This window comes from Mauremys reevesii, linkage group 2 (genome assembly GCF_016161935.1).
Source record: "Mauremys reevesii isolate NIE-2019 linkage group 2, ASM1616193v1, whole genome shotgun sequence".
Lineage (NCBI taxonomy): Eukaryota > Metazoa > Chordata > Testudines > Geoemydidae > Mauremys > Mauremys reevesii.
The window spans coordinates 80,928,184-80,944,367 of record NC_052624.1 but is presented as its reverse complement, the minus strand read 5'-3'; the positions used below and the strand labels follow the sequence as shown (position 1 = coordinate 80,944,367).

The following is a 16,184-nucleotide window of genomic DNA, read 5'->3' as shown; positions in this document are numbered from 1 at the left end:
AGGCCCCTCCTCTAGGGAGTTCCCAGAGACTCTGCCTGGGAGGGAGTTCCAAGGGGCCCTATCCGGGACCCCCGTCTTTGGAGGTTTTATCAAGGAGGATTTAACCCCATCCTTCCCTGGGACCATCATTCCTCTCGTCCTCCCCCGACGGCTGCTAAAACTAAAGTTCCGGAAAAACCATCTCCGCATCATTCCCTCCTTGGACCCCCACCACCCTGCCTCTCATCCATCCCTCCTCCATCATGATCCTCCCCTCGTCAGGTTTCCGCCTTCATCTATCCATATCTCCACCCCAATGGTATCTCTCTTTGCTCCAGTCCCATGGTCCACAACATGCACTCAGTTTTGCGGTCTTCCTCAGCCGCTCTCAGCACGTTATCCGGCTCCACCGATCCCGGTGCAGTTGTTTATCCGCCGACAGACGAACTGCTGGCCCAGCGACATCACGCCAGCTGGTAGCAGACCGGTCCGCCCCCCTTCAACCTTTTTCGGCCAACTAACTTGCCGCTCCTGGTCCTTTTCATGGCCATCCTCTGCCTCACAGTGGAGTCGGCTCCAGCCTTCCCTCCAGGCCACCCAGTCAGCGCCGAACTGGCGGCACTGGCGCCAGCCTGCCTGCCTGCCTCCACTGCGGCGCATCCCTTGGCTCCGCCGGCTCCCATCCCTTCGCCTTGGCTCCTGGCGGCCCTGCTCCATTGCACTGCCTTCCGCTACCCCAGGCCTTGGCGCCGCTCCCTACCTCTTTACTTGCCTGCGTCTCGCCCCCAGCCGCCACTTGCAGAGCCTCTCGCTCCGCCCGCCCCCGCCTCCTCCGCTGGCCCTCCATGCCTCGGATGCCTCCCCCCGTCCATCTCCACCTTCCACCCCTCCCTCCCCCCCACGCACTCGCCCCTCCTCCACTCTCCCGTGCCGGCCACGGGCACACAGGGCTCGGGCCTCTGGGCGCGGGGGGGCCTGCTCACCCAGCCCACCTGGCTCGCAGGCCGCGGGAGCTCTCCCGCGCACGGGCACGTCATCAAGCAGGCGGGGCCACCTCCCGCGCGTGCTTCACAGCCCAGGGCACCGCACCACGCACAGCGATGTTCACGGACAATCCCACAGGTGGGGCGCCTCACTCCCGCCACCGGCGTTCGACTCCGCCCTGCTGCTTTTACCGGCGCCCTGCCAGGGCCTTGGCACGGCTCCCACTTCATTCACTGGGCAGCGTGGTTTCTTCGTACCCCCACCTGCGATCCTCCGCCAGCCTGTCCCTTCACTTCCCTGGCCTGGCAGGTCCTTACCTCCAGGGCTGGGTGCATGCGATCTTCGAGGTGGGATTTTCCTCCTCCCTACCTTCCCCTCTGCTCCCCTCAGGGCCGCCCAGCGCCTTCTGCTCCTGGGCGCCCTCCTCCTTCCTGCTCCTCCCCTCCAGCCTCTCCTCTCCACTCTGCGCACACCCTCGCGGCCCCTCTCCTCCGCCCGGCTCCACCAACCAGATTCCTTCCGCACGAGGACTCCTGGCCGGCTCATCCCGCCGCCCGCTGCTGCTTGATCCAGCCGTCGCCCCCCTCCTTGACCTCTCCGATCCTCTCTTCTTTCCTCGCTCCTCCCGCTCCATCTTATCCTGGCCTGGACACTTGGAGCCTCACCCGACGGAAGCCTCCAGCCTGCGCCAGCTGCACCTGCGACTGTGTGGCCCGCGGCCCTTTGCTCTGCGGGCCACCTTACACGCTTTTACTCACTGAAAGCTAACTGCCTTCACTAGCTCGCGCGCTGTGCAAGGCGCCTCCCTTCATCTCCGCCTTCCGACCAGAAGCCCCTACTCCGTTCCTCCTGGAGGTTCTCTCTCACTTGACTACCTCTGGTCGCCACTACTCTCAGATCTCCGCCTCCCACCCCGGCCGATGGTCTCTCGCTTGAAGGCTCTGGGTCGCTCCTCTTCCTCAGGCTGCTCTCCTCGCTTCTGGCCTCCTCTGACTACCTCTGCTGCTGGCCCTGCCTCTGGGACTGCTCTGGCGCCGGGCTTGGCGCGGCCACCCAGGCGACCGCCGCCTGGCCCCGTTCCTCTGGGCTCCTGCTCCCTTCGCCTTAGACTCCCTGGCCCCCCTTCCTCGCTGCCGCGTCCGCCTCCTTGCCCGCCGCATGCCTCCAGCCACACCCCGACGCCATCGGCACCCCGTATACCGCAGCACCACCCCTCCTCCCACCCCCGCCAAGGCCTTCCCTCCGAGCCGCCCGCCCTCCCCTTTTCTTTCGCCTCTCGCCTTCCTCCCGCCTCGAGCGGAAGCCACGAGCAGCTCTTCTCGGCGTCCGGCCTTCCTATAGGCAGCGCATCCTACCTTTCTATTCGGCGCGGCCCTTACATGGTATGAGCGGAGCTCATGAGCGAGAGGGTCTCATCACAAAGCATTTGCTTGCGAGCCACATGGGAAGTTCTCACTTGGGTGGCGGGTCTTCGCAGGACATCTGTCAAGGCATGTATGTATACATCTCGCCTCTTCGCTTCCTGCACGCCCACCCATCTTCCCATCCATCCTCCCTCCTCCCCTCCACCTGTATCTTCCCCTTCCACACTCTGCCAGGCGCGCACTGGTCCCTACTCTCGCACTCTTGTCCAGCCTTCAGAACTATCACTTTACAATCAGCCCATGCAGCTCCCTGCCCCCTCACTCCGCCGAAGGCCCTAAGGAACTCACACTCCCACCAAGAAGAACGATGCAGAAAAGGGCCTACTCATATGAATCACGGACCCGCGGAAGGAGGACTGCTGGCAAGCCAGACTAGCGCGGTCCCCCCACCGCGCCACGATGTAGCCGCTCACAGGGCGGGCCAGGACCTGGGGAGAGTACGGGTATATGACAGCGGCCATAGGGGCGCGGGACTCCGGCGCGCGGCCGGCTCCATAGCAGCGGATAGAGGGCGGCACCGCCTCGGCGGCCCGGGCACGGCACGGTGATGCGCACTTTAAATTTTAGCAAATGACTTTCTGTAGCATCATAATACTTGGATTATATTTAGTTACTCTATTGGGAGTATGGGTAAATATAGGTAGGAACTTAAATTTGCCAGCTTAAATTTAACAGATCTTGAGTATACCCATGGCTTTCTGCTCATGTGATTTCAAACCCAGCACTTTCCCCCACTATTTTGTGTTTAAGTGTAAGACATTTTTGTTTATTAATAAATTGAATACTTTTGAAGTAAAATCATTTGCCCACTTTTCTGTTATTCTCTCTTATATTAGTGGAGCAGTTCAATCAGCCAATTTCATAAGTGTCAGCTGTAAGTAGAATAAAAAGCTGGGTAGCTATTGGGAAAACCTTAGTTTTAAGTCCTCTATACCCTGAATTTATTTGACTAGATCGCTATGTATAGGCTCTATTACCGTATAATTCTTGTCTAGACTACCAAAATTTGACCTGGCTTTACTTTGACTTTGATTCTGTTGAAGATTGTTATTCATGCCTTGCATTTCCGCTGTCAATTATTACAATTCCTTCTTTTAGATATGCTTAAAATTGGTACTTCTTTACCTTCAGAAAGTCACAGAATGGTGCTACGCTCTTACTTGAAAGTGGGGCCATCTCAAGTTGATCATATTCTCATTGTCTTTAAATCTGCCCTTCTGATTTCCATAACCTTCCTTGGACTTGCACTATTCTAACTTTTTGATCTCATTTACCTTCCATTTTACTCAGATCTCATTTACTGTACTCCTCCTTCCTGGTGTTAGAGAATTATTTTTCTTGTGGTGCAGTAGAGTTTCTATACTCCCAAAGTTTAAAAAAAAATCTGAAAGGGGAAAGAAAAGGCACACAAAATCCAGGAGGTCTGAGTCCTCCAACTCCTCCCCTGCGGTAGGCGAGCTGTCTGGCTCTGATGCCAAACAGGCCGGGGGAAAAGGTTAGCAAAGGCTTTTTCCCCTGGAGAAATGTCAAGCCATGTACAGCAAGGTTGTCTGCACGATTCAAACACAACCTCAGTAGGCTCCTAAGAGTGAGCCTCGCAGTCAATTTCTTCCCTCAAAACCCTCCCCAGTGGCAGTGACACCCCTTCATTCCTCCTTCCAGGGAGTGAGTAGGGTGAGTGGGGTAAGCCGGGTAAGGGCCAGCATGTTAACAAGAGCGGTGTCAGGCTCCATAACATTCCAGACCCAAAAGGCTCCTTTGCTGAGATACCAAAGGCTGATGCTGCTGCAGCATCCCTCCCCAGGGATACGGTTAGCCCCTCAGAAGGGGAGTTCTATCTCCGGACTTCATAGATGGGAAGATGGAGGCCATTCTCAAACAAGACTTTGAAGCCTCCTCTACCGAGTGTCCCTGGGAGCAGCTGCCTGCTTTGCAAGAGTCTCTCTCCTGGCTGGGAGATCACAAACCCCTAAAGGAGAGAGATTACCCTGACTTTGGCTCCATTTTAATGACTCTCTCTCTGGCCACAGTTTTGCTAGTGGGGCTGGTTTTGTCCAGTGTCTAAATTAATGATCTGGAGGATGGCGTGGATTGCCCCCTCAGCAAGTTTGCAGATGACACTAAACTGGGAGGAGTGATAGATACACTGGAGGTAGGGATACGATACAGGGGGACCTAGACATATTAGAGGATTGGGCCAAAATAAATCTGATGAGGTTCAACAGGGACAAGTGCAGAGTCCTGCACTTAGGATGGAAGAATCCCATGCACTGCTACAGACTAGGGATCGAGTGGCTAGGCAGCAGTTTTGCAGAAAAGGACCTAGGGGTTACAGTGGACAAGAAGCTGGAAATGAGTCAACAGTGTGCCCTTGTTGCCAAGAAGGCTAACAGCATTTTGGGCTGTATAAGTAGGAGCATTGCCAGAAGATTAAGGGACGTGATCATTGCCGGGAGGGATAGGTCCTATCTGGGGATTGGTCCTGCTTTGAGCAGGGGGTTGGACTAGATGACCTCCTGAGGTCCCTTCCAACCCTGATATTCTATGATTCTATCTGTATTGTAAATTTCCTTCCTTCTAGGCCAACCAAAGGGAGGAGAGTTCCATCTAGACAGGGGTGGGCAAACTTTTTGCCCTGAGGGCCACATCAAGTTTCCAAAATTGTATGGAGGACCGGTTGGGGAGGCTGTGCCTCCCCAAACAGCCAGGCATGGCCCGGCCCCCGCCCCCTATCCGACCCGCCCTGCTTCTCGCCCCCTGATGGTCCCCGAGGACTCCCACCCCATCTATCCCTCCCTCCCTGTCCCCTTGATTCCCCCTGGACCCCTCGCCCCTGATTGCCCTTGTCGCCCCATCCAACCCCTCCTCTAATTCCTGACTGCCCTCCAGACCCCTGCCCCATCCAACCACCCCGAACCCCTGCCCCCGACTGCCCCCCCACCCTATCCAACCCCCCCTCCTTCCTGACTACCCCCTGGGGACCCCTGCCCCCATTCAACCCCCCTATTCCCCACCCTCTGGCTGCCCCGACCCCTATCCACACTCCTGCCCCCAACCACCACCCCGAACATAGGCGCTGACTCTGTGGGTGCTCCAGGGCTGGAGCACCCATGGGGAAAAATTGGTGGGTGCTCTGCACCCACCGGCAGCCAAGCTCCCCGCCCCAGCTCACCTCCGCCTCTGCCTCCTCCCCTGAGCGCACCCATCCCTGCTTCTCCTCCCAGTGCTTGCCACCACAAAACAGCTGTTTCGCAGTGTAACAAGCTCTGGGAAGGAGTGGGGACGAGCGGGTTCGTGGCGCGCTCAGGGGAGGAGGTGGGGAAGAGTCGGGGCCGGGGTGAGGATTTGGGGAGAGAGTCCAATGAGGCAGGGAGGGGGCGGAGTTGAGGTGGGGACTTTGGGGAAGGAGTTGGAATGGGAGCGGGGCAGGGGTAGAGTGGAGGAGGGGAGGGGGTCGAGCACCCATCAGCACCAGGGGAAGTTGGCGCCTGTGACCCCAAACTCCCCTGCCCTCTATCCAACCCCCCCTGCTCCCTGCCCCCTTACATCACTGCCTGGAGCACCGGCAGCATTTCTAGTGTAGGCATGGCCTGACTTTTGATTTGTATTTCTTTGTTCATTTTGTTAGTGTGTGTATTGCCTGAGCGCAGTGTAAACTTTTGTTCCTCTCTTATTTGTCTTAGGTCACTTAACCTTTCTCCTTGCGTCCATTCTCTTTGTCACTTTATCACGTTTGATTTTATTCAGTTCTTTGTTTCAGACTTTGCTCTGCCAGTGGATGCTTTTATTTTCCCTGCTATTTCTGGTGTCTAATCTAATTACAGAACTAGCTTTTGGCCACATTTATTTATATTTTCTCTGTGGTTCCAAATTGTATCTTCTCTGTTTGAAAACAAAGTGAGGGACCAGAATTTTCAGACTTGGGTGCCTGAAGTTAGACTCCTAAATCCGTATTTCAGGCACCCAAATAAGTGTCTTGATTTTCAGTGGTGCTGAGCACTCCCATTTACTTAATCAGGAGAGTGAAAAAACTAGTATTACACTTGTTACTGACACTTTTTTCAGCGTCCGGTCCATCTTAATTTTATTCGGTGATGAAAATTTCAGAAAACGTTTTTCTTTGAACATTTTACAAAAATGTCTTCATTTATACAAATGATTTTTTAAAAGTGAGCATATTAAATGAGTGAGAACTGATGAGTATCCAGTTTGAGATTGTTGTACGGTTATCTATTAAGTATCGAGTAACATCTATTAACATGTTAGTAATATATCTCCAATGCACATTTTCCCCTTTGTAATACTGTTTAAAATGTTTTAACTATTGTTGGTTTTTACTAAATTTCCCAGTGTAGGCCTCTCAAGTTATTAGAGCAATGCCTTAAGTGCAAAGAACTGGGATTGGGGATTATCTGTTCAGAAATGTTAAGGGCATTTATTTTGTCTTTTCACTGTGTACTGTGCAGGCACACTTATGTGAAGAAGTTTCTGTGCTTACAAAGTGTATAAGGCTATGTATTCACTGCAGAATTAACTCTAGTTGTTTAAACTCAAGTTAATCTAGGTTGAGTGAGAGGGTATGTCTATACTGCAGCGCAAACCAGAACTCAGATTTATGCTCAAACCCTAATCCCCCTTCGGTCTACACACAAATATCTCAGACTCTGGCTCAGACTCAGGGCCCTAGGACCTTGCAAGAGTGGAGGGTCCAAGCCCCCCAAGTCAATGCGGGACCCAGGGTTTGAGCCCTAATGCTTTGCAGTGTAGTGGTCTATGTAGGCGGGCATCAGTGGCTATACTGAGTGTCATGAGCAGCATCACCTACTTCAAGTCTGCCATGTCTGTCATTGTCCTCCTCCTCCTCCTGCTGCTGCTGCATCATTAGTTCTGTCAGGTGCCTTTGGTGGGTCAGAAAATGCTGCCAAACTGACCAGCAGCATCACTTGGAACCGCTGCCCACATTCTGAAACAGGAGCAAAAGCCCAAGCAAGAGACGTTTCTGAAATGGCGATACCTCCATATTGCTGGCTCCAGTGGTTGGGAGTACACAGACCAAAATGACGACTCTTCAGGAGGCGTTGGTGGGCTGTTCAAACTTCCTGTAACATGCGGTGTGGGCAGTCAAAATTTTCTCACACTGCACCATGACATGGGGCTAGAGCAGCCACATTTCAGGAGGACATTGGGATGTCTGGGTTACAGTAGCTTGGAGTCAGGTCTGTGTACTGCAATGCAAACACTGGAACCCCAAGTTTGGGCTTCGGTTAAAAAAACTTTTAACCTGTTGTTGGCAATCAGTGTAGACGCTCAAGCACTGGGTTCTCAAACCCAGGCTCCGCTGACTTGAGTCCCGCTAAGCTGGAGCTTACATTGCAGTGTAGACATACCACAGAGTACGTTTACACTGCAATAAAAACCCCACAGCACTGAGTCTCAGAGCTCAGGTTAGATGACTTGGGCTCACTGGCCTCGGGCTGCAGGGCTATAAAATTGCAGTGTAGCTGTTCAGGCTTGGGCTGAATCCCAGGTTTTAAGACCCTGTGAGAGGGGAAGGTCTCAGAGCCCAGGCTTCAGCCTGAAACATCTACACTGCAGTTGTATAGCCTGGAGGACAAGTCCTGCAAGCCCAAGTCAGTTGACCTGGGCCAGCTGTGTTCATGCCACAGGTCTTTTATTGCAGTGTAGATGTACTCACAGAGGCCTTCCACACTGCAAAATAACACTCAGGCTGCAGAGTGATTGGATTAGCTACACCAAGTGATTATCAGATGAGGAATTGTGCTAACCTGATCTGTAGGTTATATTTTCTGATGGGCCAGCCAACTCAACTTAAAAGTACTACCACACTCAAGTTGACTGACTGGGTGGGTGGGTGGAATGGACGTGAGTTAGGGGCAACACTCGAATTATAAAAAAAATCCTAATAGTCACACAGTGGATTTTGAAGAGAACAGTATCTGACTAGCCAGTCATGTGTCTGTTGACCTACTTGCACACTCTTAAAATGTATTTATATAAAATATATATAATTTTTTTTTAAAAAAAAATCCACTCATTGGTTTGTCCTCTGCATTTCTTGCATTGGGTTATTATATGTAAGCACTTAGTATTCACTGTAGATAGAGCCCAGTACTCTATGGAACAGGATACCAAGCAAGGTAAATAATCTTAACATGGACATTTAGAAGAGAACATGGAACAATAAAGGGAATTGTTGGTTCATATTCCACTAAAGTCATTACATTATTGTTTTAAAAAGCAGTGGCAGCAGCTTGGCATTCTTATATCTATAGATCAGCAGAAAAGGAAGTAGTTAGTTGAGGATGTAAAAGAAGGTTAATCTAATAAGGAATAATAATCCAAAACAGTATGTAGCTATGGGGTGTGGATGACAAAAATGTATTATATTGTGAATCATAGAGTGAATCATAGTAAAAACATCAGTAGCCAGCAACTAGCATTTGTAACATGTTTTAAATATATAATTTTAGATATTTTTAGTATAATTAAACTATAATAATTGAAAAGAGCAAATTGTGTGTTCAGTAATTATATTCTATGAAGTGGAGCCTAATTAGTGACATATAGTATGAATGATCCATGCTCCCTGGCAATTGTAAATTAACAAAATAATAAAAGGCTTTCATGTTTCATGTTGGAGCTGTGCAACTTAAGGACAAGTGATACAGCATATTGACTTCCTCTGCTTAGAAATTAACTACTGAACATTGTATCAACTATCTTGCTGTCTGACTCATGCCTCCAGCTGTGTTTCTGCCAAGGTAAAAGGTAAAAGTTTTGGACAGTGCTGGAATATTCCTAGCAAAAATGTCAAATCTTATGAAGTATAGATTGAGATGGGGTTTCCATTAAACTCCCCGCCCCTAAAATTCTTTGTTTAAATTCTTTGTGTTTCTTTAATTTAAAAAAAAAAATTTCAAATTGTGCAGACAAAAGTGAGCGGATTTAAAGCAATGCTTCCAACAGCAATCATAATGCTCCATGCTGTTTGTGTGCCTGAGCGCGCACACTAAGAAAGCAATATGTCTATAACTCTCTATATAAATGTACACAAACTGCATACAAGTTACAGTAATGCAAACTGCTACATTATGGATGGGAAGAAAATAATGGATAATGTGGGAACCATCGCTGTGAATTTCTTCTGTGTTGTGTGGGTAGAATCTTATCCGTAATATTGTATTAACATAACATTTTACATTTAATATACACCATTATTGTCAATTAATATTATTTGTATTGCAAATAGCAACCAGAGGTCCCATTCAGAATTGGGCCTATTGTGCTAGGTAAAATATAAATAAAATTATAAAAATCTCATAAGGTATGTAAAACTGATGGACAGCATCAGCCTCATTGTTATAGTATGACAATTAGTTGAGTCTGAAAAATTTAGGATAAATAAATGTGACCTATCTGTATACAGTTTCCAGGCTATTGGCCAGAGAACTAGTCCAAAAATAGCCTTCACTCCTGCAAACACATATGCATATAAACAGTCCCTGTTGTGCTCAACAGGGCCAATCACATGCACGTTTTTCAGGATCAGGACTACAATTAACACAGATTTAAAATGATATCTTTCCTTGTTTACTTTTTCTTCCTAGTCTTTCTGTTTTCACTGTTTAAGACTGTGCCCATGAGGAAGCTATGTCTCAGACAATAGGATGCACCACATTTCTGGCCTTTGCCATGTTCCACTAGTTCTTGAAAGATATGAAATTGGGGGAGCTATAGTAGAAGAACACCTTGTTCATGTTTTTACTCCTGTAGCTCTACTGCTTTGCCCCTATATGTAACTAAATTTGAAAGTGTTAATGTATGTGGTTTTTATGTATACGTTAGAGTTGCTGACACCTCCTTTATATTGTGCCCAGGCCATGCTTGATTCTTTGTCTGATCTCCCTGAGTGGTATGGTATAAAGGAAATGCAAGCAAACTGGATAGGTGATTGTGTTGGATGTTATCTTGACTTCGTGTTAAAGGTGAGTCAGAAATTTGACCATCCCTTTCTTTGTGTGGATTATGCAAAATGAAATGCATAATGGGATTTCTCTTAATATCTAGAAGACTTTTGAAAGTTAAGGATACTATTACATATTGTTTTACAAATATATGTATATATATGTGTGTGTGTATGTGTGTGTGTGTGTATATGTATATTAAATGTAACATTTTGCATTATTTTTATTGTTATTGCACTATAACATTCAAAGTTCATTGAAGATTTCCTGCAGAAGGATTGTGGCAGACCTTAGTATTTTTGTAAGTGAACTTTTACTTAATAACCCAAATCTGTGGCTGATCAGAATTCACAATTCTAACCCAAAGCAAATTAAGATGTGAGATTACTTAAATATATCAGGTTTAGTGGGAAGCTAATGTTATGAGATTACATTTAATCACTGGATGGAGTAAAATACAGATATGTAGGGTTAAGATAAAACAAAGAGGACAGGTATGTTGAGCTGTGTTTCTGAGTGTTCTCATAATGATCATATCAGCTTCATGCGTCACATTTAAGAGCTCCAGTTCTTCATTGTACTGGAATTTATTCATGGGAGAAAGGTAGTAAAATTTTAGTAGCTTCTCATTAGTATAAAAAGCAAGAAACTGAAATCCTCCTCCAAAATTTGTTGTGTGAGTTCAGCAGTTTGGAACCCTGTAGCTGTTCAGTTCTGTCTGTGTCCCCTAGGGTCCACATAGTCCACAGACGAGTGCTGAGAAGTTATACAGATCTGACTTAGTAGTTCTTTCATCTCCAACCATTCCCAAGAAAAGCCAGCTGCATCAAGTATAAGTATTTTTGCTAGTGTGGTTATTAGCTCTTGGGACAAAAATCACATGAAACTATTATTAATTCTTAGTAGGACTAAAGAAAAGCCAGTAGTATTTTGCAGTTGAGTCTTTAAAACTATTTTTGGTTAAATGCTTTGGGTACAGAATCTTCCTTTGCTCAATATTTATTTTCCTTCCTAACATTGAGTCCTGCCAACCCACATGACCACAGAAACTTTTTAAAGCAACAGGGTTGTTGAGGATGCACACATATACCTCTCAACCCCGTAGATATCAGTATAGAGCAACAGGAGTAAGAGATTCGTTTGTTTGTTTTTCTTTTCCTCCACTGGAAATGGAAGAACTCCCCTCTTGGGAAATCTATGCTAAATTGAGCCTCTTTATATTGAGAGTACTATTTATTGTAAGAACTACATTTAATGCAAACTAGAAAACTAGATACGGAGGAACCGAAAGAAAAGTACTGGATAAAAGAGGTAGATAGGTAAGGAGAACTTAAGAAAAGTACAGGTACACTTTGCCCTGTGCTCTGTCCACAGAACAAAGAGAATATTTGACGTCCTTTTGGAAAGATGCAAAAGTGAAATGACTCTTGATGATGATCAATTGAGAGATTTTCAAAGGTACAAATGGTGTTAGGCACCTAGCTCCCAATCACTTTCAGTGAGAGTTAGGTGCCTGATTGCTTTGGCCTAACATTTCATAAATGACTAATGACTTTAGGTGTTTTAATTTCTGGGAGCCCAAATTGAAATACCTTAAAGGGGCTCTGCACATCTGAAAAACAGGCCACCTTAGTTAGAGGCTTCTGTAAATATATTCCTAGATGTGCACTTGAAAATTTCCTCTGAGGGCTCCACGTGCTAAAGCATTTAACTGGACCAAAATTCTGTAGCAATTCTGTAGTAGCTTAATTTAAATTTTAAAAAATAGTTTTTTAATTAATAAAATATTAAAATAAATATCAGTGTACAGTGTCCCCAGTATTAGTCATATATTACACTTAATTTATTTCATATTGTGCCATCTTTTCCAGTTTTCATTATGTGTTGTAAGTACAAAAATCTGCAGCATTTAACTTCACTGTAGAAATGTCAGTGGAGAGGCTGGAGATGGAAACAGTTTAAAGTTCTGTTTAGATTTCAGATTCAGCACCTCATTTAGATGAATAATGGGGCAATTTCTGTCAGAACTATTGTCGCCGGATGCCTGCAGACTCAGAAAAACAAGATTATTTTCACTACCACTAGGGCCATAGCCATAATTTTTTTTAAATGAAAGTTTAGCTTCTAGATCACAGATCTGTGGCAAGGGATAGATTTTCATGGTAAATTATGTAGCCACAGAATACACCAGTCCCTGAATAATGCTTACTGTGCATAAAGTCATTTAGTCATTTACTTATAATACATCAAAGTGATTTGCAAACATTAACTGTGATATTCAACCAATGGGCTGATACAGCACTTATTGAAGTGAATAGAAAGGCTCTCATTGACTTGTGTAGGCACTGGATAAGGCTAAATACCCAAAGAGGTTCTTAAGTATGATTACCTCTATTTTATAGGTGGGGAAACAGAGGCAAGAAGATTCTCTTTTCCAGAGCCACAGAGAGAGATGGTGTCTTAGTCAGGATTAGAGCTCTGGAGAGTTAACTTCTAAGGCTGCCCTCAAATACACAGCTGGCTGTGATATTGGGAGTTATCCTTGTGTATCTGATGGATTAATTGGGCCTTTAATGTGAATAGAAAGGAAGGTGTGGTATTGTATTAAGTTAGATAGACTATATAGGCCAAAGGTGTTCAGTCCCTGTCTAACAATAAACAGTGTTAAACAAGGTCCTGGGTTTGGTACACGGAGACCTTGGCCAACTTAGTACCACAGCAACCATTAAAAATCCTTGTAACCTTTTATTAAAGATACAGAAAAGAAGGAAAAATAGCTAAAGCATTTGAAATCTGAAGTATTATGTAAGGCTTTCATTTTAACAATATCCCTTATTTCCTTTAGCTAGAGAGAGTTTTTAGACGGAAAAAAACCCTTGTTTGTCAGTGTCCTAGGTGGTGTTAATAACTATCCTTTTGGGTAAAAGAGAAGTTAGTTGTGATGGGCTGGAGTTGTTGATTCTGCTGCTACTACTGTTAAAGTCCAATCCCTTTCATCCCAAGTGGTGTTTGGGAGTCAGCTGTAGCCAGTAGAGGTGGCGATGTTATCTAGCCACCATTTCTGTTATTTCATGTTGTCAGTTCTTTCTCTATTTTCTTCCCCTCCCCACCCCCAAGTCTGTTTCTTTTAGCAAGGAGTGATTGATGGAATAGCCCAACCCCACATGATTTTGTACACCATTCGGCCTAATATCTGATGCAGTAGTTTTGGTGCACTAACTTCCAGCTCCATGTCATATGCTTTTAACAAACATAATTTGAACAGTCTTTGGATTATATCAATATGTGTGTGACTTTCTGTTTGGACTAATTTAGTCCATCTGTCTGTTCTCTTGCACCTGTTTATAACATTCTTTATTGAAAACAATTTGACCTACTTTCCATGATATATTCCTAAACAGGCAAAAGTTATAGACCAATTGTCACAGCAGAAGGAAATATAAAAAACGGCATTTTAATGGAGAAAATTAGCAATAAAACTGCTCTGGAATACTTTCTGCTCTTTATCAGGTTAATGGCAAAGAAACAGGAGAGAAGCTAGCTGCCTATACCTATACACCTGAAGCCATTTATGGAGCTTCCCACTTATATGTTTTACCTGATCATAGACTACTGCATGCAAATAGTAGTCTGAAGGAAGTGTTGCAGAGTGAGTTTATCCCAGGCAAAGGTGAGTTTTTGGTCAGTTTTTTTTTTATTCTGGATCTGTGATAGTTTTAGAGACTAATGTTTAAAAAAAAAAAAAAAGGGAAGCATGAACATGAAAATTCCTGTTGAGGAGAAACAATTCCTTTGATTCTTTGTACATGTCAAGTAGTATCACTTTACCTCGCCCTGACTTCAAGGACGGTGGGATGACAATATCTGGAATATTAGTCTTAGTATTATAATAGTTGATAAACCTTTAAAGAATACAATTGGTTGCATGAAAATAGTGGGCCGGATTCCTGTTTCTGTTCTGGGCCCTTTCTACCATGAATGGTAGAAAGGTCCAGATTCTGGTTGTAGTTGCCAAGTGGAAAATTGTCCTGGTGGATTGTTGCTCCTCATTGGAATAAAGCTGGCAGAGTTAGCCACACATACCTCCCCATTCTGCCCTACCCCAGCCCTGGGCTGTAGGGGGCATGTGGGAAAAGATGGGAGTGTGGCAGGAGCATGGCTAAGATATGCTTTGTCACACTGATCCTCAGCTGGCATAACGACCCAGTGGAGTAAGTTAGAGCAGCCCCATGGCTGGCCTTGACTTACTATGGAGCTGGCACAGACTGTTCTCCAGGGTAAGAGAGTTGTAACTGACTTCTTAACAGACACCGCACTCACCCGGGCTAAGTAAAGATATGGCCTGTTATTTTGTTACATTTGGAAACTCACAATGAGGATGCCTTACAGCAGATTAAGTACAAAATATACGTATTTTATTTCTACTTCATTTTGCTAATACTTGTATTTTTATTAAGTTGAAAAAATATTATCTTGTGCACATGTGTTTATAATATAAGGTCAGATCCTCTGCTTTGCTCCTCTCATGCTCAGTGGAACAGATAAGGGAGAACCAGTTGTATCTCCTTGACTCTCTTCCCAATGTCTGGCCTGGGCATAGATTTAGGGCTACTCTAAGTTACCACAGCTCACAGTAGTCCCTAAGGGGCCATCTGCCTGCTGTGGGTAGTTGGAGCACAGTGCATTTCAGCTACTCTTCCCCACCTGTGACATGCTCGCTGCACTGAGAGCTGTAGGGAGGGTGATATAGGAGCTGGCTATGCCAGGTTTAGAGCTGTTGGAGACTTGCCCACATGGGAGCTATCCCCAACAGAAAAGATAAGCCTGATTCCATCCCCTTTGCACCACTGTGCACAGGGACAGAGCTGGCCAGAGAATCTTGCTCTGTGCCTTTAATATCATAACTGCATACTACTTTTTCCACCTCATTCAGTGACAGAATACCTGGCTCAGAGAATGAGGTAGCTGTTCAAGAATTATTTTTATCTTTGCTGCTCAATGTGTGGCCCACTTTCTCATTAACTTCATACTCTCCAACTTCTGCAGGGAATGAGGAAGGAATCCTACAGGGGAAAAAAATAAGTGAACATGTAATTAAAGACAGTGCCATAATGTAAATGCGCAGGGAGCAGAGTTAAAGTACTTCCTGACTTGAATGGTTCATTTTTACAACCTTGATATTTTTCATATGGAATCAGAAGAAACTGGGGCTGAAAGGTATTGGTTATCCCGAGCCTCCTCCATGGGAGCCAGGAGAAACTGGAGCTGGGATATCAGAGGGATGCTATTGTATGATTAAAAACCACTATGCCTGTGAGAAATGCATGTTAAGCTCTTATAACTCAGCTAAATCAAAACAGATTTTCATTGGCCCAGAGAAAGGCACAGCTGCATCCTAGGGATTACACCCTTACCAACTTTTATATTCCTATGCCAGACGACTGGAGCGCAAAAGCTGTGCAGTAAAGCTCATGTGTTATTTTTTTATAATGGCAAAAGTGTATTTTTTACACATTTCCTACACAAAAATAGTTGAACCATTGTTGCTTCAAATTGCCTAAAGGAATTCACCCTCCTGTGAGACCAGATCCAGAAAATACCTCCCCATTCTGCCCTACCCCACCAGAATGATGAAAGTTTGAGAAAGTTATAAGCAATTGAAAAGAACCTTTAAAATGGAAATAGTTACACACCTTGTGATGCACCCTCGGGGTACAATCTGGACTGTGGGACCACTGTGTCCCATTAATTCTCCTCCCTGGGCTGTATCTTACAATGTGCTAGTGACAAGCAGCAAAACCCCTCCAGGTGC

The 16,184-nt window shown here is 45.9% G+C and overlaps 1 protein-coding gene across 1 annotated transcript in view; it reads left to right on the top strand.

Annotated features, from left to right (window-relative positions):
* The window catches only part of LARS2 (leucyl-tRNA synthetase 2, mitochondrial), a 127,429-nt gene that overhangs the window by 61,582 nt on the left and 49,663 nt on the right, over window positions 1-16,184 (top strand). The window contains exons 8-9 of the mRNA XM_039523461.1: window positions 10,286-10,393; window positions 13,883-14,042. Coding sequence (XP_039379395.1) covers window positions 10,286-10,393; window positions 13,883-14,042 — 268 coding nt within the window. The remainder of the gene's footprint in view (window positions 1-10,285; window positions 10,394-13,882; window positions 14,043-16,184) is intronic.